Source organism: Hydra vulgaris, chromosome 03, assembly GCF_038396675.1.
Source record: "Hydra vulgaris chromosome 03, alternate assembly HydraT2T_AEP".
Classification (NCBI taxonomy): Eukaryota; Metazoa; Cnidaria; class Hydrozoa; order Anthoathecata; family Hydridae; genus Hydra; species Hydra vulgaris.
The window spans coordinates 20,113,254-20,137,127 of record NC_088922.1 but is presented as its reverse complement, the minus strand read 5'-3'; the positions used below and the strand labels follow the sequence as shown (position 1 = coordinate 20,137,127).

Here is a 23,874-nt window from a genome sequence, read left to right as displayed (position 1 = left end):
CAAGATCCCCTTGAAAATTATTTTGGACATCAACGCCAAATCGGTTCCCGCAAGGATAATCCATCTGTCCGTGATTTTGGCTACAACGATAATACTATTCGAAATCAAAAGGTATTCAGACCAATAAAAGATGGCAATTCCCATGAAGATGTTCACTTTGAGATCAATGAAGAACCAGTACCATGCAGAAAGCGAGTAAAATAATAGGGCACCAATTAAAAACGGCTATTTTCATAGCCACAAATTATTAAAACACATTATTGGCAAAGTGAAAAGGTAGGGTGCGTACATTTACATGTAAAGGCAACATGTGGATTGTTTTAGTCTTTTTTCATAAAAATTTTTGGGAGCCCATAATTTGTCACTATGCTACTATATCAAATCCTAATCTTTACTGCAACCTGCTTTTACATGATATATTAAATATTATATAGAAATTAAGTCTTCTGAAAAAATAAGTTTATATAAAAATAAAAACTGATTATACTACAGTGTTTATCGCATTTTAAAAACATTATGTGGGTGCAGAGCAAATAGTGTTAATTGTATCTGTAACTAGCGGTCATTAAAAGCTTAAAGGTGCGTACAAGGGGGGGGGGTCTTAAATAAGTGGTTTTACTTCGTTTATACTTTATGGATGCCCCCTAATGTTATTTTATAATTAGTGTTGTTATGGACTTCGACTAAATCGACTAAAAGTCGACTGGTCGAAATTAGTCGACTATGAAAAATGTAATAGTCAATTTAACCGACTTTGGATTTTCTACTAATCGACTAAAAGTCGATTTAATCGGGTAACTATTATAGTACTAATAAATTTATTTCTAACATCTTTTTATTTGATTAAATCTCTAATTTTAGTTCTTAGTTTAATAACAACTGCAAGTATAACTATTATATACTGCCTAGTTTTTTCAGTGGACCCGCCAAAAGGAGGCCCATCCGTTTTCTTCAGGGTCAGAAATTTCTCACGGTAGACCTGCAAATATAATCATTACATATTTCAATAATAGTTATACTTAATTTTTCCCCAAAGGGGCTGTCCATTGATTATGTCAACAGTTTTGGGGTAATTTTTACCTTTTTTCTCCCTCTTGTCAACAACTTTTCCAACTTACCCCCTATAAATTACATCAAATTTGATTACCTTCTCCCCTCATCCCTAAATACAAACACTACTCTACAAACAACTAGAAACGCTGCCTAATTTTCATTTTTTTAAGTAATTGAATTTATTAAAACAAGAAGGCTAGCTTTTTCTTATTATGCTTTAGGATCAATCTACTTAAATAAAAATTATTGTTTTCAAATAGATTTTTTCCAGTTTCCAAGTCCAGTTTACAATTTTCTTAAAAGAAAATGGCACGAGAATAAAAAACAAAACAATAAAATTTAAATAAAACAATAAAAATAATAAATATTCTTAGACATAAAAACAATAAATATTCTATTGAAAAACTATTATTAATATTCTGATGCCATAAAATGTTTTTAGCCATTTGTAGCTATGAAAATAGCTGTTTAAAAAATTGAGATAATAAGATCAGATAAGTGTATCTAATTGTCAAATGTGCAATTAATCTTATATATAACCTATACTTGACTACTCTTTTTTAGTGAAGTTCGTAGTGACTTGGAGTTAAGTTGTTTGACTTTAACTTTATAAGCTTGTAGGTTATCCTTGACGTATGAAAATGTTCTTGCTCTCACATACAAATTCAAGATGTCCTCAAGTACATTTGAACAAACCTCTTTGTTAACAACAACATCAGTTTAACTTTTGATCTTTGAAAAATTTGATAAAATATTTATGTCTTTGAGAAGTGATAGTACAATTTCTTTACTGTCAATTTTATTGATAGACTTACTAACCATATTTTTAAAGGTTGATTCAGCAGTAATAAAAATGCATATTGCCTCAATTTTCATTTTTCATAAGCCTGATCTGTTACGTGTGTTCACAAGTTTATGCTCAGGCAAATCATCACTTCCTTGATATTGGGCAGCAAGTAAAATAGACATATACTGTTGGTAGTATTCTTCCTTATAAATACCTGAAAACCTGATGCGACGATATAATGTGCTAAAAACATACCCACTTAGATACAGTAATAACAGATTGATCTCTATTTGAAAGTACACAAGCTTTTTCAGATAAAATTGCATCGCTTAGAACTGATTGACCAGAAAGATGCGACAATACATGGTTACATACTTCAAATCCAAGTAATGTAGAACACTGTGTATTTAATCCTATAAAAATAGAATCAATGTTGTCAAAGATACATTTGTAGAAATCTGGATAAAAATTTTCAGCATTTCCTCGAAATAAAGATAAAACTGGTTTAATGAACTGATATGCTGTGTTAGCTATATCGAAATTAATCGCATAGTTTTTAAAAAGATTTTGTACAGATTCAAAGCAGTTATCCGATGAAAGCTTTGCAACACTTCTTTCTAAATATATTTCAAAATTTTTGAGATCAAGTATTTCTTCTGGTATTTTAAATTTTTCTGTATCTTTTAAAACTTCTGAATGAGCTAATAAAGCATCTGAATGTTTGCTATTAGAGTGACGAGTGAGACCCCTAGAGCTCAAACATATTTTATTACAAAATTGACACAAAAATGTTGTTGGTGGTGTATGAGAATCATGTTGTTTTTCAACAACATCACGTAACAAATCCTGGTCAATAACTGCAAAGATAGCATCAAGCTCATCTTGATTTAACTCGACAATGTGCTCGATATGAATTAAATTTTCTGAACTTTCGGCCATCATTAATTTTATTTTGCACCTTATTCCTGCGGACCACCCGATTTTCAACTTGAACAATAAAAACTGTTAGAAACGGCCTGCGTTTCCAGACTATTCTTTTTATGACTATGGTTAAATGTAAAGTCGTAAAGTAATTTAAGGTCACGTGATTGTTTAAAAATGTAAACAAAAATTTACGCATAAAAAAATAAAAATTTATTGCTAAACTAGCCAAGTTTGAATACCAAATTTCATAACATAGCTGGAGGTACAGTTAATAATTTTTTGATTTTCATTTATATAAAGAATTGAATTTTCAATAATTTGGTACCCTTTACAAAAAAAATTCGATTTGCCTTCTAAAGTGATAAATTTAAAAATAGAGAAAGCATTATAAACTAACTTTTTTTTAAAAATTAGCTAGTGGCACAAAAAATCAGATTGAATAGACATTCATTGATAAGTGTTACAAGTTTCAACTATCAAACTAGACGATATTTCGTCTGATTTTTTTTTCCCGTGAACTTTGGGAAGTTAGACGAGAAAACTTTGGTTTTTGCGCTATGGTCCGGTCAAAATAGTCGAAAAAATAGTGGTAGGTTTGCAATAATTTGCATATCTATGCGAATTGTTGCAAACCTACCACTATTGTTCTAATCCAAGATCATAGAAAAGTCGCAAAAAGTTATTCTTTTTCCTCGAATAACTTTTTTTGCAGATGTGGAATCGGCGGGGACTTTTTATATTTTATTTTTAATAATGTCCCCAACGTATGTACCGATTTTCAGCTCTAGAGCTGAAAATCGGTACATACGTTGGGGCATTTTCAGCTCTAGAGCTGAAAATCGGTACATACGTTGGAGACATTATTAAAAATAAAATATAAAAAGTCCCCGCCGATTCCACATCTGCAAAAAAAGTTATTCGAGGAAGAAGAATAAATTTTTTTTTCGTTTTGCTTGCGCCATTTCTATGATCTTGGATTAGAACAACAAAATATCGCTTTGTTATAGGGGGTTTAATTTTTTGTTTAGCCGTTCTAAAATAAACTACATTTAATTAAAATTAGGTTCTTATAATTGTGATATGTTTAAAAAAAATATTTACGACTATTAATAAAGTACATTTTTTTTTATTAATTTTTTTTCTAATGTAATTTTTTTGTAAAGCCATTTTTATGAACGCTGGTATGAAAAATAATTAACTAATATTCTTTTTCAAGATTTTTTAAACAAAATTTATTTTCAAACGCTAAAAGTGTTTCATCACGTTACAAGCCAGTAGCAACCGGGGGGTCAACAGGGGCATCTGGCCTTCCTAATAATTTTTTAAATAAATAGTTTTAAAATTAATTATTAAAAAAAAGTAAGCGACTACAAATTACGAAATAAAATAAAAAAAGGATAGAAAGAACCTAATTTGTTATCTGTATTTTTGGCGTAAGTTCCTTTGGCAAAAAAATTTGGACCAACTATTTGACCTACCCGATAGTATTGCCTCCCCCCCTGATATAATTTTTGTTCCTACATGCCTGTGTTATACCAAATTAAGTTTGTCTTTATTGATATTTCGTCTGGCTTTTGCAGTTAAAACGTTCGGTTATTTCTCATAACGACTTGTACTACTTAATACTTTTTTACAACTGTCGCAATCTTTTATTTGTAGTAAACTTTTAACAACAAGTGTCGCAATCTTTTATTTGTAGTAAACTTTTAACAACAAGTGTCGCAATCTTTTATTTGTAGTAAACTTTTAACAACAAGTGTCGCAATCTTTGATTTGTAGTAAACTTTTAACAACAAGTGTGAAACAGTTGTTGTTAAAAGTTTATATTTAACAACAACTGTTTCACACTTTGATCGTGGATTGAAGACTTTAATTGATTCTAGATGGCGTCTAAATCTGATGACGTTGCATAAAACGGTCTGATGACGTTGCAATAAATGTTACTGCGGGCGTTGAGTATGAATATGATTTATTTGCTGCTGAAAGCTAGGTACCATAATAGTTTATTCGATGATTCGAAATATTAGATGGAAGAAATATTTAGATACAATGAAAATAGTAACGATTGTCAGTTTTTATTGGAAGAATTTAAAAGTATTTGCAAAAATCCATATTTAAATAACAGAACAATTAACGATTGAAATCAAGTATGGTAATAAAATTATTGTTACTGAAAAACCGGGCAGATTAACTTTCATTTGTTTTTTTGACAATCATTGTAATATTCTTAACCAAGCTTAATATGAAAAAAAAAGCCAAAATAAAGAGGAAGAATAATTTCAAATCTTAAAAACTGCATCAGCAATCATTCGAAAGGACATCTAATCATTAGTCTTTGATAATACCAATTATTCCTCACCTCGTCGAATGTTTGAAGATATTACCAGCGATATTCCAGAGTCATCGACTATTTTTTTGGAGCAAGTAATTCTTAGAAATAAACGATCTAAATTAGAACATATAAAATTAGTGTGTACAGGTTTCAGCCACAGTATTATATTAGCTGTTAGGTCTAGGTATTAAATTTGCTGTTCGGTCTATTTTTAAAGTCAAAATTACAAAGAGGTCTCTCAGTATTTTTTCATAGAGGGTTTGGTTCAAAACGCTTTACACAAGGCATTTTGAACCAAACCGTCTTTTCTTCTATTGGTTTATGCGCATCCTACAACTACACTGTGATGTATGAGGAATCGTCAATCTTCATCATCCACATTTTCTTACCAATCTTACCACCACAAATTGGCACATTTATTCAATATGTTGCAGATAACGCTGATATGAATGTAAAGATTTTAGACGGTAATAACACGCTTCACTTAAATGGTATCATTTAATCTGTTACCCCGAAAATTTCATTTACACAAGAAAGTCAAATACCACAAATAGATCTTGTTAATAATGGTGAGATAGTTGCAGATCTTAATATTACCGTTGAAAATATCATAAATAACATAATTTCATATTACGATATAGAAAGTGGTTACGATAATACAATATGAGAAGGATTTCTATATCAGTTCAATAAAAAACTATAAGAACTTGAAAAACAAAGACCTACAGCAAAACAATGGATCCAATATTTTAATATGGTGTCGATTGCAAAGAAGTTTATAAGAGCTGAACGAATGGTAAATTGGTAAGCTTATTTGAACAGCATTTTTTTGCTCATTATAGAGCCCCCCAAAAAATTGTCTTTATAGACAAGTATAGATATAAAAGTTATGTAAAAAATACACAGAACAATAAAAGAGTGCAACTATCTTGTCTTCTTCAAACATCTGCTTCTGCTAGTCAACACTTATATCGAATATACTATCAAGTTCAAATATGGATAGGCAATCAACTGGACCCAGCAGACTGGGGTTGGAAATTAGTTGGTGGGAGTGGGAGCCAATTCAAGCTTTACTTCCACTTGCTCCGGATACACTACTCAACACCATCTTTTACAATTGCAAAAAGGGTTGTAGTACAAAATGTAGCCAAAAAAAAGTTGGGTTATTGTGTTCACCAGTAGGTATTAATTTTTTATTTTTTTTTCCTGTTATTTAGGTGCCCCAAGATGAACTAACGGTCTTGTCACAGAGCACTGCGGAAGTGCATTTAACCAGGAAGTTCACGCCTCCTTCCTTACCATGACGCGAAAATATGTCCAGAGCTCATTTTGAACCTGGATCTCCTGCTAAGGTCTTTAATGTTTTTAGCTTCTTTTACATTGAACCTTATTTTTCTTTTGACAAGAGCCCAATATCTTTTGATTGGACGTAGTTCGGGACAATTTGGTGAATTGCAGTGTTTTTCAAATAAATCTACTTTATGTTCTCTAAGCCAGTTTAAAGTTGTCCCAGAGTAGTGACATGATGCTAAACTGAGCCGAAACAACGGGTTACCCGTGTGTGTTCTTAAAAACGGCAAAAAGGTTTTTCTTGAGGCATTCTTTTATCTATATTTTGGTGCTAATTGTTTCCGTAGTCACAAAACAAGTGCTTCTTTCACCAGATTCACAAAAGTGCTTGCCAAACCAAAAATCTTTTAACAAATTTTTGCATTCCAATACATTTATAATTGGAATTCAGTTTCTTGCGATTAATTGCTGAATAATATGTGTCCTGGAAGAGATCGGAAATATGCAGCACAATAAGTTTCATCGTCAATAATCAAACAAGATTTTTTGGCAAATAATTTTTAATAAAGCAGCTTTTTTAATTTTTTTTTTTACAACTTCAATAAATTTACACATCGTTACGTTAAAATTGCATAACATAATATAATGCAACGTAAAAAATAAAATATATATATAACATAATATTACCGCGTATCATAATAAAAAGTGGTTTAACAAATATAACTAAGTATAACGTAAACTAATAGTGTTTCTTATCATAAAAACTATCAGTATTTTTTAAAAATAAAAAATAGAAATAAGAAAAAAAATATAAGACAAGAATTTTTTTTTTTGTTACTACAGATATATACATGTTGTTGTAAAGGAAAACTCGTAGAAGTCTAAGAAGACTTATCATCGAGTACCTCTTTAAATGGTTAAATAAAGTCTATTTTAAATTTATATATAGTCAAAAGTGGTTAAACAGTATACAGTCAGTGATACACATAAATATTTTAGTACAAATTTTGTTGCTAAGTTTAATACATGTCAATATAATTGTTGTTATTAAGTATGAGGTGTTTTAATTTATTTTTCGAGTTGGCAGGATTATTTAATACTTATTATTTAATAAGCTTTGAATAACAAATTGCAACATTTTCTTGCTTTTCTTCACGACGAGGAACTTTTTTCTTTTTGAAAAAACGATTGCAAAATTTTGGTTAAAAAATCTGCACGATTTTTTAACCAAAATTTTCTCGTCTGACTTCCCAAAGTTCACAGGAAAAAAAAGTCTAATTATTACCAACTAATATTACCTGACATGCTACATGTTTAATAGTACACGAAATATCGTGTACTATTAAACATGTAGCATGTCAGGTAATATTAGTTGGCCCAAAACAGGTTTTAAGTAAAATACACAATAAACATTTAAGTAATCCCAAATCATTAAAAATGTTTCGAGAGTATTTAACTTTATTCTGCTTATTGTATATATTTATTTAACATGGAAAGATAGACCTTTTATAAATTTTTTATTTGAAAATGAAAGCGTGTAAAGAAAACAAAAATGCCATTACTTTAAAGTTTGTGAACATTTATACTTTGTATGCAGAACTTTTTTTTTTGTTAAACTCAGGACGTGATACCCAATTTTATATTGCGTGAAACAGCCAACTAAGATTGCCAGATGTCCGGCTTTTGCGAAGGAGAACATACTATAAAAATTTATTTTTGCAGGTTTGGCGCTGTATTCTCCTCCGTAAAAGACGGACGTTTGCAACCCAATATATCTAGCATCTTGTTATTTAAAGCATACCATTTTTATAAACAGCAGTAAAAGAAATGTTGCAGCTCCATTTACATATTAAATTACAAAATAACTTCATGGCTTATATTCCGACATTTTAAAAATATACAAAAGTGAAAGTTTACGGTTCCAATATTGGTTACACGGGAGCCAATTACATGGGAGCCAACGTGAGTAACATGAGAGCCAAAAATAAGTCACTTAAAAGCCAATAAGTTACTTCGCAGCCGTTTCGAGTTACACGGGTGCCAATTTTAAGTTACATAGGAGCCCATTCATTTTATTATTATTATTATTATTATTATTATTGTTATTATCATTGTTATTATTGTTATTATTATTATTACTGTTATTATTATAATTAACTTTTATTCATTAAGATTTCAAATTTCAAATAAATAAAAATGAGATAAATAATGAACAACAAAAGAAGAAAAGTTTTGGAGTTAATATTATGAACAATATTTAAATATTATAATGTATACTTCATATAAAAAAAGTATTTTAGAAACTCTATTATAAAAAACACAAAGTTATTCTATAAAAATTGAATAAAGTATATAAGAAATATATAGGTCGATTCCTTGGAAAGGGCATTCGAGCTTCAAAAAAATCTCATTTCTGCTACCGGTGAACTTTGATTTAAATAGAAATCAATTTTTTCAGCTAATCGATACAACGATAATCTAGATCTTTCTATATTTATAAAGTTCATTTTACCCTTCGTCTTCTGGGATTAACTCTTATTTTTTGGAAACCATATATTAATCCCATTGCAAAACAAGCACCTGCTAAGGTTGCATCTTTTTATTGTGCTCGTCACTATCTTTCTCCGGATTCTATTCTTTATCTCTATAAATCTCTAATAGGAGATCAGCAGATCTTTGAACGATTCCCTTTCTCTTTTAGCAAGGTTAAAAAACGTATAGTAAACATAATTGGATCTGCTTTTAAAGTCAAACTTTAACCACTGTCGTAATGTTGCTTGAATCTTTAAAAAAATTTTTTTTTTTTAACTTTTAAAAAGTCAAAACTATTTAACTCTTTTAAAAGTTAAAGTTTGGAAAAATTCTACAAAAAATGTTGAACAGTTTTATAATACAGCTTTACGAGCCTTTCGAATCGCAAAAAAAAAAAAAAATAGTTTCTTAAAAATTACTTTTCACAGCCATTTTGGTTTCAATAAATAAGATATATAAATAAGATATATAAATAAATAAGAGTGCTAAGTTATTGAAGCTATTTTGTGTCATTGTTGATCTTAATACGTTTTATATTTTTTTCAACACGCTAAATGATCCTTCTGCTTGAGATGAAATTGTGCAAAATAGCAATAATAATAGTTGGAAACAGCAAATCCGAATTTTTTTTTTTAGTTTCATATAATAATTAAACGGGCTGACGAGAAATGTTTATTGTTTTAGCATCATAAATTTATTTTAAATGAAGTATCTGTTAGACCCGACTGAGTGAATATATTCTTTCAATAATTTTTCAAATTCAACATCGCTAAAATGACGTCATCAAAATCGCTAAAATGGTCATTAAAGCTGAAAATATTAATTTTTTCAAATGAAAATTTTTTTTTGAAAATGCTTAACTGGCGTAATGTATACAGGGTGTACTTTTTATTTCTGATTCCCTCATATTTTTAATTACCATGTTTAAGTTTCTCTGTTCAAAATATTTTTAAACATTTTAATTGTATGTTGTTATTATATGAAGGAAGGTTCTTTTAAGAACCTGAAACTAAAATTCCCGCGATTATATTAATACCGCTTATAAAAGCAACAATGGATGTCATTAATAGGGAGTTCAACAATGTCTTTACTACTTGACCGGGAAATTCACCAGACCTTAATGCTTTGATCATTTATGAGCAAGGCTTAAAAAGAGTGTTTTTAAAAATCCCAGACCCTAAAACCACAAGCAACTCATCCCATGAGTTCAAACAAAATTTTTGAATTTTCTAGTAAAAACGGTGGAATAACTAACTACTGCTGAGTAACATTGTTCTGAAGATTTTATAAATTTTATTTAAAACAAAATCTATGTTTAAAGGTACAAAAGACTTTTTTTAAATAAATATTAACTACTTAACTTACTGAATAAAACTAACAAAGAGCAAAACTGTTTACAAGTTCATAATGATTGAAACATCCTAACCTTTAAGTCCTAACACAATCTTGCATAATTATTTTTTTTAAATTTTTACTGTGTATATTTTTTCATATAATTTTGTAAATAAGTCTTACTAAGAGTCAAAAAAATTACAATGCCAACTGTACAATGCCAAATAATGTTTTTACATAGATATCTGGCTATGAAAATAGCAGTTTAACAAAATGTACATAAGACATTTTTCGAAATTATACTATTATATTTGAATTACAATTAAAACACAATTTACAAGTATTTATAACAAACTTCTTAAAATCTTTTTGTTAAAACATTATTATTTGCTCATTTTTGAAATTAAGCAGTTAAGTGAAGCTCAACCAAATTTCCCACAAGTCAAACTCAGGTAATAAAGCCTTTGTTTTGACAATAATAAATCAGCCTAGTTAAGTTTTTGGTAAAGGATTTGGGAAGTCTGTTATATAATACTAAAAGATATGATGTGATCTTTCCAACTAGTATTACAAGAACACTGAACTATGGGGATGAATAATTTAGCTAAGTAATAAACAAATTGTTAATTAAATAGTAAAACTTTTTTTTTTCCAACAAAATATTCAAGTTGAAAACTTTTATCTAATTTTTTTGAATAAGTCCAACGACGTAGCAGACATCCTCTAGACACGCCCCTGCAAGGAACTTAAGCACGATGAAAAGCCAACAAATGCCGATCATATGCTAACGCCTAATTTTCGCTTATTTTGGGAGAACTAAATTGTCCTGCTTAGATTGTGTTTAAAATCTAAAGCTTAATAGAAATCAGTACCATATAAAAAATGTCATTGGATAATAATTCCACCCGAAATAAAAAAGATCCAAAAAATCCCAAGTTAAAATATCGTAATATTCAGAAAGCATTTTAAGATTGAAAGCATATAAACAGAGAAAGAATATTAACAGAATAACTAAAGAGCGGAAAAATTGAGTCTTGGTTGATGAAAATTGCTTGAGCAGCGACTGTGTTAGAACTTGTAGAAAAGATGCACACGTTACAATGAAAGAACAGAAGTTTAACCTTAGAAGCGAGAGCAGATCCGTTGTCAAGAAAAGAAAACACATCATTGTAAAAATTACGGATACTGACGAACAAGAAGTTTTTAGAGGTAGAGAATCGAATCAAGTGTAGAAATATGACCGGTGACGGATCCAGGAGCAGGAGGGTGAGGGCGGGGGTGAGGTTAGGGTATGCATCCCCCCCTCCTCACCAGAATCTGAAAGTTTTAAAATATCTTAGAAAAGAGGATGCAAATGCGATACAAAAATATTTTAGCATTCAATATCTATGTAAAACATTTTTACATAAAATGGACACTCCAATTATAATTATACTTCTAAATAAAAATTAGTTAAAACTAAAAATCTATATGTAAAATAATTTTTTAAACTTAAAATTTTGTAAAAAACCAGCATTAAAAAATCTCCAAAATCAATTTAAATAAAAAATGAGATGATAGTAATCTAATTAGTAAATAAAATAAAAAGCAAATTCTTCCAAGAACATGCTGCTCTGAAAAATATTTTATACTGCTTGTAGTCGGAGGTTGTTTTAACCTTTTTGCAGGAAGGTACATCGTCAAGTACAGCCTGCCAATACCATAAAAATAAAAATAAAAAATTACTACTGTCCTATCAATTAATCAAATATGTTCCATTTTCAATAAATTTTTATATTCTAATTCATAAATCTAAACACACGGTAATTTGCATAGTTCGTTGAACAACTTTAGATAGCTTGAACTAGCTTTAGATATGTTGTGGGTTAAATAGCTAACCTTACGCTTTAACCTTAAACCAATAGAATAAACTAATCTTAAACCAATAGAACAACTTAACCTTTAACCAATAGAACTACTCTATATACATCTACACCTTAATTTATTCAAAATAAATATAAGGCATAACATCAGGAAAGGTGTCATCCTATTGATATTTTTATAACGGGTAATATTTATCAAAACTAATGGAAATAAATTATTTTTTATATTTTGAATATGCTATCTTTTTCGTGAAGGTTATATGAAAATATCTTGAAATGGTATAGATAAAATCCAAGTCTAAAAAAATATATTAACTGATACATGGACACAAAGCGATACAAAAAATAAATAAATATAGTTAGCAATTATACATAGTAAAATATTACTGAACAGTAGACCTCAAAAAGTTAATGTGTGTTTTGTAAATTTACTTTTTATATTTTTAGTTTATTTTGTATTTTAAAGGTTCTCGATGAAAAGGCTTCTTATAGTTTTCCGCGAGTTTCCTTACAACTACATACATAGATACATGGTATTATTATAATATATTAATATATATTTTCAACGACAACCACACGCAAGTCCTGAGTAGCCCTGTGGTGCGACGGAGTTGCGTATATTTTTTAAATGCATGAGTTAATAGCCAGCACTTTATATAATAAACCACGAATTTTAAAATTTAATATTTTAACTCACTGTCAAACGAGCATGCGTAAAACAGCATTGTTAACGCTCTTTAGATGTAGTAAATATATGTGATGGACATTTATACAAATTGGAGACATTTTTATTATAGTTATACAACCGAGCAGCTTTGCAAGCCACAACGTTGGCAGTACCAATTTTGCAATTCATCAAAATACTTGCTTGGATAATATTTTCTAATATAATGGATAATACTTGCTAATAAAATGGATAATACTTGATAATACACAATACATGTTTTTCTTAAATAACCCTACCCAAAACATCAAGGTTTATAATAATCTGATACCTCTTATCAGACTATCATAATCTGATTCAAGGTATATCTGATACCTGAATCAGGTTATAGTAACAGGTGTTTATCAACTTTGAAAAACGAACTACAAAATGCTTTTGTTTTTGAACATGCAACATATGAATATATTTGATGAAAATAAATGAAACACAGTTTTTTTGAATATACACAAACATATACATGAAAAATTATTAATAGAAAACATTTAAATCTGTAAATAATTGAAAACTCTGTTAAAATGAAATTTAAAAGCTATTATTTTTTCAATTTGGAAGATGGTGTTCTAAAAAAGCTACGTGATATTTTAATTATCCAAGCGAAAAATTATAGGAGACAATTTTTTCTTCTTTTTTTTATTATTCAAACTTCGGACGAAATATAAATTTTTTTCAAGACAAAAAACAAATATTCTTATTACTTGTGCTTATGATTTTAAAGTTGATAACATTGGCCTGATTTTTTAATTCTTAAAAATAATGATGTCTTTTAATATTTCATCATCATAAATTGCAACTAAGGTTCTTGTATCTTAAGTTTTGAATTGAATCGCATATTTTTGGAAAAGAGGAAGTGCGTCGAAAAGATCGCGAAAGAAAGAAGCATAGGCGAGAGGTAAACCAATCTGCATCTGATATTGAACAGTCCTTTTTATCTCGATAGAGTTTTGGCAAGGCAATTAAAAAAATTAATTCAGCATTACCTGCCGATTCAAACAAAGGAAAATACCTTTTGAAAGAAGTTTGCATACGCTAAAATATACTGCTTTCTAATATTTCAGAATGAGGCCCTGACTACGCTCGTTTGGACGATGTAAATTACAAAGGTCTTGATTTTTATTTGCGAGAAGATATCCAACAACCACTAACACCTTTGTTAGAAGGGTGCGGATTGCTGCGTAAGCAAATGGCAGATTATATACGTCATGTGTATATAAAAGCGACAGCAGTGTGCATATTTTCGTTTATGTGGTCAAAATGTGTCAAAAATGAATTGATTATACAAGTAAGTAAAATTGTAATTTTATTTATTGTGCGACAACAAAATTTAATAATTTTGTATTAACCTTTTTGATATATTTATCATCCATTTATATTTTTAATTCTTCTAAAATTAGATGAATTTCAGTAAAATTTACACTATAATGGAGCAAAGTGAAATTCAATTTACTTCATCAGCAACTAACAGTATTCACTGCTGCAATTTGGAGTAAGAACAATACACATGCCTATGCCATTGCAATCGATCGTTTACTTCATGATAAATATGCCATCTTGTTCATTATCTAACAATTATTACGTCATAATCAAAGTATTTGTAAGTTACACTTTTTCACAGATGTTCCTTCATCATAATTCAAAAAATCATATGTCATGACAGCCATGAATAATTATTCATTGTTTGTAAATGCAGTATTATCTCCATCTGAAAAGTACAAACTTAATACTATTTCCCTAGCAGTGATGGGCACAAACTTTTTTATTATAGTTTAACTAAACTACTAACTAAAACTAAAAAAAAGTAGTTAAACTTTTAGTTACAAACTTTTTATAAAAAGTAGTTAACTTAAACTAATTAGAAATAGTTAACTAAAATTCAACATTTTTGCGCATAAAATTCAAATTTTTTTCATCAGGTTTATCACTTTTTAGTTTAACATCTTTGTAGCACATGTTCACAAGTAAGCTGTTCATGTTATCAATAACAATAACAGATTATTAGATTAACAGTTTGAATTTATGATATTAGCAGACCAAGCGGAAATGATGTTGAAAAGTCCAGTTCATGCACTAAATAAATAAATACATAAAAATTGTAATAACAGAATCCTTGGAGTCCTTGGTCAGGTGAGTGGTGCATAGAAATAGAACGATTTATTTGGCGATATATAAAAAATTTAGTTAATAAAAATTTAGTTAAACTTTTTCAACTAAACTAGGAAAAAAGTTAGTTAAACTAAAAGTTTAACTTAAATAAAAAAATTTAGTTTAACTATTGCATTTAATTAAAAAAAAGTAGTTAAACTAAAAGTTAACTAAAAAATTAGTTAACTATGCCCATCACTGTTCCCTAGGTATATTTGTCTTTGTAGAATTGCGTTCTGCTGAAAGAGCAAAGGCATGCCTTGCCGAAGTAATAGAAATTATAGATAATGTGGCATATTAAATTTCTAAAAGAACAAAACGAACTCGATTTTATATATCCATCTGTAGACGACTTCTACTGGCATGACTTGTGTGAGTTAAAACCGTTTGTACCGCAATCACACTTTGATAACCATGGAAACATTATTATCGAGCCAAAATTTTACAACTAAAACATATTGTTAAAAACTTGATATTATAATTTTCTTATTTTTAATAAAATATATTGACTATATAATACATTATTTACCTTTAATACAATACAGTAAAAGATTGTTTTTTAATTAAATGTGTATTTAATATAATTAGTATTGATATATATGTTATTTATTAGGGGTGGGAGTTAAGGTTAGTTTTAGTCTAACTAAATTTAGTCGACTAACTTTTTAGTCTAACTAAAATTAGTCGACTAACTTTTTAGTCTAACTGAATTTAGTCGACTAACTTTTTAGTCTAACTAAATTTAGTCGACTAACTTTTTAGCGTAACTAAATTTAGTCGACTAACTTTTTAGCGTAACTAAATTTAGTCGACTAACTTTTTAGTCTAACAAAATCTAGTCGACTAACTTTTTAGTCTAACTAAATTTAGTCGACTAACTTTTTAGTCTAACTAAATTTAGTCGACTAACTTTTTAGCGTAAATAAATTAGTCGACTAACTTTTTAGTCTAACTAAATTTAGTCGACTAACTTTTTAGCGTAACTATAATTAGTCGACCAACATTTTAGCGTAAATAAATTAGTCGACTAACTTTTTAGTCTAACTAAGTTTAGTCGACTAATTTTTTAGTCTAACTAAATTTAGTCGACTAACTTTTTAGTCTAACTAAATTTAGTCGACTAACTTTTTAGCGTAACTAAAATTAGTCGACTAACTTTTTAGTTTGACTAAATTTAGTCGACTAAGTTTTTAATTTGCGAAAAATATATTGTTACTTTTACCCAAAAAATACTTTTTTGAAATCTTGTTATGTGTTAGTTGTGAAGTGGTTTGAGCGCCATTTTTTTAATAACAAATTGCTGTAAGTTACAATTTAGATCTCCATGGAATCTTTTTCAAAGTTGATTTTCAGAGTTTTTCAAGTTTTTGGAGAAAATTTTTTTTCCTTAAGTTTGCGAGATATACACTTGGAGTTTTGTAATAGTAAAAAAACTGTATCCAATTACTCCCCCCTTGTTACTAAGTACTTGTTTTAACTTTCAATAAAAAGCGGTTTAAATCTGGATTTTTTCAATTTCTAATTAAAATGAACCATAAACTATTAGAAAAAAAAATGGTGCCATATTTTTGAAATCTGTTGTATGCAGAAGCTTTTTCGGATTTCTTTTATTTAATACCAGCAATCATTTTTTAAGGTAATATTACCTAATTTATTTTGTTCTACACTCATAAAACGCAGTTTTTACAGTGACGACAATATGATTGTAGTTGTTAGTAACAATTACACAATATAGAAATAATAAAAACATTAATTGCGTAACAATTTGTTACGCAATTAATGTTTTTTATTATTTCTATATAACAATTACACAATATAGAAATAATAAAAAACATTAATTGCGTAACAATTTGTTACGCAGTTAATGTTTTTTATTATTACTACTGACGGATGGACGTCCTGTCAAAACTATAGTTATATATCTGCAACTGCACATTTCATTTCTGAAAAAACAAATTTCATCAGTTTTTGTTTGGGCTTTGCATACCTTAATGGCCGCCATGATGCAGATAATTTAAAAGAGGCTTTGCTAAAAATCGTAGAAAAGTTTAAAGTAGATGATAAAATAATGAGTATAGTATCAGACAACGCCAGTAACGTACGCAACTGTCTAAATTCTTTAAAAGTTTGTTTAAACATTCAACCAATAAGATGCATGGGACATGTTTTGCAATTAGTTGTTAAAAATGTCATAGATTTAGTTGAAGAAGGTGAAAAAGATAGTTCGTCTAAATTCTTTTTCATTGCAAGAACATTAACTAAGTGCAGGAAAATTGTTACATCTTTCAATCATTCTTCTCAACTTAATGATTTATTAGAGGAAAGTCAAACACGACAAGGTGTCGAAAAAAATCACATACTTCATTTGATTCAAGATGTGAAAACTCGTTGGCACTCTACGTTTCTCATGGCAGAGCAAATGCTTAAGCTTCACTCCTACGTAAAAGATATCTTTAATTCGAAACAACAATACAAAGATATGAGAAAATATTTACTCGATGAAGATGAAATGGTTAACTTAAAAGAAACGGTAAATGCTTTATTAAGCTTTAATCAAGTAAGTGTTTTACTATCTGGCGATAGGTATGCAACGTGTTCTTTAATTATTCCAAGTATAAAGTACCTTGAGAAGCAGCTGAGTAAGAATAAAAGTGAAACTCCTCCTTTAATTGTAATATTGAAATCACATTTGTTTGAATCTTTACAAACTTACAAAGATTCATATGAATTAGAGAATAATTCCTTTTTATTGTGTGCCACTTTTTTGGATCCAAATTATAAAAGTTTTCAATTCTTTGAAAAGTACGAAAAAAAGAAATATTTAAAAATTGTGAAAGAATTTTTGTCAGGTTTTTATCTCTCAAAAAGAGTTGGTGAAATAATTCCAATTAAAAAGGTGACAAAGGAATCAAAAAAATTTAAGTTGTCATTTGAGGATGAAGAAGATGATTCCGGAAGTGATAGTGACAAAAATGTAACCTTAGATTTAAAAAAAGAAATCAGTGAATATATAAGATTGTCAGTGCACGAACAAAATGTTTTAGAGTTTTGGCATCAAAATCAATATGTTTTTCCAATATTGTATTGCATTTCAACGATGATTTTATGTACACCTGCTACCAGTGCACCAAGTGAGCGCCTTTTTTCTGATGCATTAAACAATTTGTATGCTAAGCGAAACAGGATGACGGCTGAATGTTTTCAAATGTTGATGTTTTTGTACGAAAATTTGGAATTTTTTAATTTGGTTTAAAATTGGTGCAATTTAATCAATGTAATACGGAAATATCTTGTTGTAATAATTATTTTTGAATTTATTTTATTGTTCTTAAATAAAAACTCTTAAATTTAGAACTTGAACTGTTTTGTTTTAAAAACAATCAAACAAGGTTGCAACAGGTTTAAAAAATGATTTTAAAAAGTTGTTGCTCTCATGTTTGGGACAGGGAGGGGGACCCCAGAAACTTGAGGGCTTTTATGTTTCCAGGCAACAATTATCGCAATTTTTTGCAAAGTATCATTATACGATTTTCAATTTTTTTTTAGAAAAACCAATTGCTTAATTAGACTATAAAACTAAGTGCAAAATATGAACGTAGTAAGTTTTCCCGATTCTATGTTATTTAAATTTAAGTTTTTTTACATTTGTAAATGTATTTTACATTTTCATGTATTAATTATGACCCACCCAAGTTTATATTTCATAATGAATGATTTCATTAACCTTACCTTTTCTTTATAAATCTACAAAAAATGGCGTCTTAAATGCGGTTCATTTAAGTTGATATTTCAATCTTACTTTTTAAATAAGATTGCTTCTAGTTAACTTTAGATCTTACTTTTCACGCTAAAACTCTTTTTTTCTAACAAACTATCTACTCCAGCTTGAAGCAATTTAAAGACAAAAATTGCTGCTGCCTAGTATACAGCCATATTTAATATAATTAAATGAGTTTAAATACGACTAATAATTAAATTTTTGATACCAAAAAAAAAACATTATTTTTGGAAAAATATATCGTAACTTAATTTTTTTTTAACAAAAAGTGAAAATGTTCTTTAAAATGATAGATATTCTGCATTTTTTAAGTAATTAAAAAGTGATAAGAAATTTTCTGGTTTGATAAAGCGACCGCTGCCATTTAACAGAATGTTTATCTTATTTTACAGTTTTACACGATTTAATTGCGGAGGTTGCATTTTTAAATGCGGACGATGAGCCTCTCGGTAAATGCTATTAAATGTTTTGCATTTTAAAAACTCTATTAATACGTTTAACATTTGGTATGCGATTTAGAATAAATAAATTGCCGAAGCTTAAATGTACTTAAATTGTAACAAACATAACCTAAATACGCCAACCAATTTAAGCGCAATTCCGTGCTTATTTGTCCGTACGTTGAAAAAATGAGAAAATGATAAAGTTTTAATTATGAATGTAATGATAACGTTGCATATATAAGCTTTCGCATTAAATGTCAAGCTTGTTGAGAAAAATGATGGAAGTTAGCGTTAGTTAAATTAGTACTTCTTATCGCTTATATGAAATTAAATATTTAGAGACTAAGTATATTCGCTAGTATACAGAGGAGGGGGGAGGTGGTAAGTTAAAAACTGCCGTAAGAATAATTGCCGATTAAAAATTATACTTGCTGAGTATAAGAATATATATATCGATTGCTGAGATTTGCTAATAATTATAATAACATCTTAATTTGCCGAATGATCAAACTAAATATCTTTTGGTCTCGTCTAACCAGTTACATCAACTTCCTTTTAGTTATTCAAGATAACAGCAATAGATAGCGATTCCACGGCTTAACGAAAAACATTTGACGTTTGAAAAAAACACGTAGCTTTCATGAACTTTACTCTCTTATATCTTTTTGTATGCTTAAGCAAACACCTTAAGGTTTTTTGCATCAATTAGTGTTACTCAACCTCTTTCCAGTCATATATAGAAAATACTATGGTTTATATGGCTTTTAAATTTTATCCATATCTTAAGACCACTTTTAAGAAAAAAGCTCGAAGCGGGAACATTTTTTTAAAACAAAGCTTTTAGAGGTTAGGATTCCTTAGTACCAAAACTCATCCAATTTTTATAAAACTTTCCGTATACATTAAAAAAGGGATGACGAATAAAATGGAATGTGCACACTTTTTAACTTTTATACATAAATTTTTAGTTCTTAGCGTTTCTTAGAAAAAAAAAAGTGTTTTTTAAAAGTGTCCAGGTGGAAATTGCAAGTTTACTCTTTCCTCTTTTTATAACAAGTATTTATTTATGTTTTCTTGAAGAATAGGTTCTAAGGATTTGTATATAGAAATTATGTATATATATATATAACTATCTTCCTTCGCATATTTTATGACGTTTTTTGTTTTGATTTTGCGTGACATAATGCAAATTTTCGGTGCCATAACAATGCAAATTTTCCATACTCAAGCCCTATACCTTTCGTCAAAAAATCATCAATTATTGCACTACAAAAAATTCAATAACTTTAGATCCGCTTAACTTCAAAGGCCGAATGACCCCTCATTTTTTAAGTCAAGTCAAGCTCTATACAATGATATAAGTTACATATGTTTATTTGAATAATAAAAAAATCGTCAAGAATGGCTACAATAGAATCAGATTTTAAGTTTAATTTTATATAGCTAGATATTCCTTATATTTTAAGAAATAACAATGATAATAATATAGAAATTGAGATCATTTACTTAACTACTTTAGTACATGTATAACAAGAGATATAACAAATAATACAAAATATCAACTAGTTTTGTAGCTACTTAGAGAATATTGGTTTCATGTCCAGGGAACTACACCATCTACAATATTGCTGTAGACTTATTGTTTATGAATATTATAGAATTTTTTATTTTTATGTTTAACAACAGAAATATATACAGTTAAGGATAAATAACTCATACATAAAATGAATATAAATACAATAAAGAAAAAAATAATTTGTCACAGTTTTAAAGAATTTAGCAAAGCCAATTTATGGCAAACCGCAAGAATAACTAAGTATTTAATATTAACATAGCATGATTTACCAGCTATATATAAAATAATTTTTATTTGACAAAAACAAATAGGTTATTATGTGCCTTTTATGACAAAAGAAATAGTATATGAAATATGAAATACGAAAACATGAAATATCTGGCTACATTTTGCAAGATGATTATAAACTTGAATAACTTTTTAAAAGGTTTTGCATTATCAAACGAGTTATAAAAAAGCCCATTAGAAAATACACCTACTAAAAAACAATGCTCAGTGGAATATATATTATGGAGCTTATAGAGTAGTCGAGGGAAAAAATGGCGACATATCGGAAATAATACTGATTTCCTTTTTCTTGGTGTAATTTGTTTAGTAATTTGTCAACACGTGAAGTAGTTACTTATCCTGAACAGTCTTATTAAACAAATGCTATAAAATTTAAACTAATACCACGTGATCAGAGTTTCTGTTTAAAAACTAAGGGCAGCCATTTTAATAGATTTTTTTGTTGACGGGTGAAAATTTAGAGTTTGTCGGAAACTCGCATGGCTCGCTGATTTCTGCGGCCTCTTTGATGTAAAACAATAGGTTGCGCGTCCATCTCTTATAGTTCCATGGTAATAGATAGTGAGTGTCATACCCATACTATATATCACTAATATGAAAATGAAAATTTATAGGCAATGTATAATAAAATCCAATTTTAGGAATGTTACTTATCTGGGATAATTTTTCCTATGTTGCTATTTTAAGCCTTTGAAATAGGGTTGTTAACCGAAAGGTTTCAAAGATTTCTGTAAAAAATCTTTCAAAAGGGTATATACAATTAGTATTTATTTTTATTCGTAACGAATATATAGAAGCATTAAAATTTGTCAAAGTAACTTTCGCAAATAATACTTCTGAAAATTAGACTTTCGCAAGTTGCTATTTCAAATAATGCTCTTCCAAAACTTCCAAAAGTTTCACTTTCGGAAGTAGCACTTGAGAAATGAGCGCTTTTAATAACTACGTTTCGAAATCTATAAAGGAAGTTTATTCGCCTAACTGCAAGAAATGTAAAAATAAAATATCTGTATATATATATAAACTGTTTGTAATGAATCTTTATGAAAATAAAATATCTGTATATGTATATAAACTGTTTGTAATGAAACTTTATCTTCAGTATAGCAACATATTAAATTTTTACTAGTTTGTTTTTTCAAATAATGATCAAAAAATTTATTTCGAAAGGAAAATTTTCGATAAATCCACTTGGAGAACGGTCACTTACGGAAGAAAACTTGAAATTCGTCATAAAAACAAGATTGAAATGTTCCATTTAAAAAAATCCGTTCAATGAACTAATACCCCGTTCACACTGACGATAAAACACGTTTTATTTTAAACGCGTTTTATGTTTTTGATGTTCTAAACTGTATAAAGCAACAATAAAACAGCATGGCCAAGTTGTTTTATTTTAGCCCGACCTTTTAATATTGAAAAAAAAACCTTGTAGTATTGTTTTATTGTTGTTTTATAAACCTTTTTACAATAACAATTTAATACGCGTTTAAAATAAAACGTGTTTTATCGTCAGTGTGAACGGGGTATAAGTAATTAAATGCTCATTACTCATAAGTGTCAATTATCGCGCATGCAAGTTTTTATGAAGTAAAAAACTGATATTATTTTTTAACTGAGTCCTTTTGGTAGGTTTTAAAAATCTTCTTTCGAAATGAATCGATTAGCAAGTTTCTTTTCGCTTGTGATTCTTGCAAAAATTTTATTTTTCGTATATTGCTTTACCAGCGGCGTGGGCAGGATTTTTTTGATGTTTCAGATATGACACTTTTAGGCATCGTGCGAACTCAAAACTCAAGAATGTTGTTAAGTCAAATGAAAATGTTTCTCAAAAAATTGCGGTGATTGGAGCGTGAGAACAAAAATACCCCCAACAAGTTGGCTTTCCCAACCCCGAATTAGACGTTAAATTAAACTGCAGAATGTTAATTAAACGTTCAAAAGGTGCCTTTTTTAGATTCCGTGCCCATTGGGTGTTTATAAACAGTTGCAACAACCGCATTGGTAGTTGTCTCAGAGCTGGGACAAAATTCTAATAATCAAAATTGATTTAATACGTTACGAATTTGATTTGACGTGCTCCTATGAACCATATTTGGGACATTCAACCGCCACAACAATGTGCTATCGTGTGTGAAAATTTCATGGCTTCATAGGTTATTCAGTTTTTAGTACTGAAGCTTGTTTTAATCGACTAATTTTAGTTACGCTAAAAAGTTAGTCGACTAAATTTAGTTACGCTAAAAAGTTAGTCAACTAAATTTAGTTAGACTAAAAAGTTAGTCGACTAAATTTAGTTACGCTAAAAAGTTAGTCGACTAATTTATTTACGCTAAAAAGTTAGTCGACTAATTTTAGTTAAGCTAAAAAATTAGTTGACTAAATTTAGTTAGACTAGAAAAGTTAGTCGACTAAGTTCAGTTCGACTAAAAAATTAGTCGACTAATTTTAGTTAGACTAAAAAGTTAGTCGACTAAATGTAGTTAGACTAAAAAGTTAGTCCACTAAATTTAGTTAGACTAAAAAGTTAGTCGACTAATTTATTTACGCTAAAAAGTTAGCCGACTAGTTTTAGTTAGACTAAAAAGTTAGTCGACTAAATTTAGTTAGACTAAAAAGTTAGTCGACTAAATTTTGTCAGACTAAAAAGTTAGTCGACTAAATTTAGTTACGCTAAAAAGTTAGTCGACTAAATTTAGTTAGACTAAAAAGTTAGTCGACTAATTTTAGTTAGACTAAAAAGTTAGTCGACTAAATTTAGTTAGACTAAAAAGTTAGTCGACTAATTTTAGTTAGACTAAAAAGTTAGTTGGG

At 28.8% G+C, this 23,874-nt stretch overlaps 1 protein-coding gene across 1 annotated transcript; it reads left to right on the top strand.

The window, feature by feature from the left end:
• Nucleotides 1-17,043: 17,043 nt before the first annotated feature.
• LOC136078537 (E3 SUMO-protein ligase ZBED1-like) lies at nucleotides 17,044-18,228 on the top strand. The gene has a single exon (XM_065794315.1). It carries the CDS (start codon nucleotides 17,044-17,046, stop codon nucleotides 18,226-18,228), a length of 1,185 nt encoding a protein of 394 aa, XP_065650387.1.
• Nucleotides 18,229-23,874: the final 5,646 nt, after the last annotated feature.

Bases quoted from the DNA above. Each gene is read 5' to 3' on its own strand.
- LOC136078537 (XM_065794315.1), top strand. From the start codon at position 17,044: ATGAGTATAGTATCAGACAACGCCAGTAACGTACGCAACTGTCTAAAT.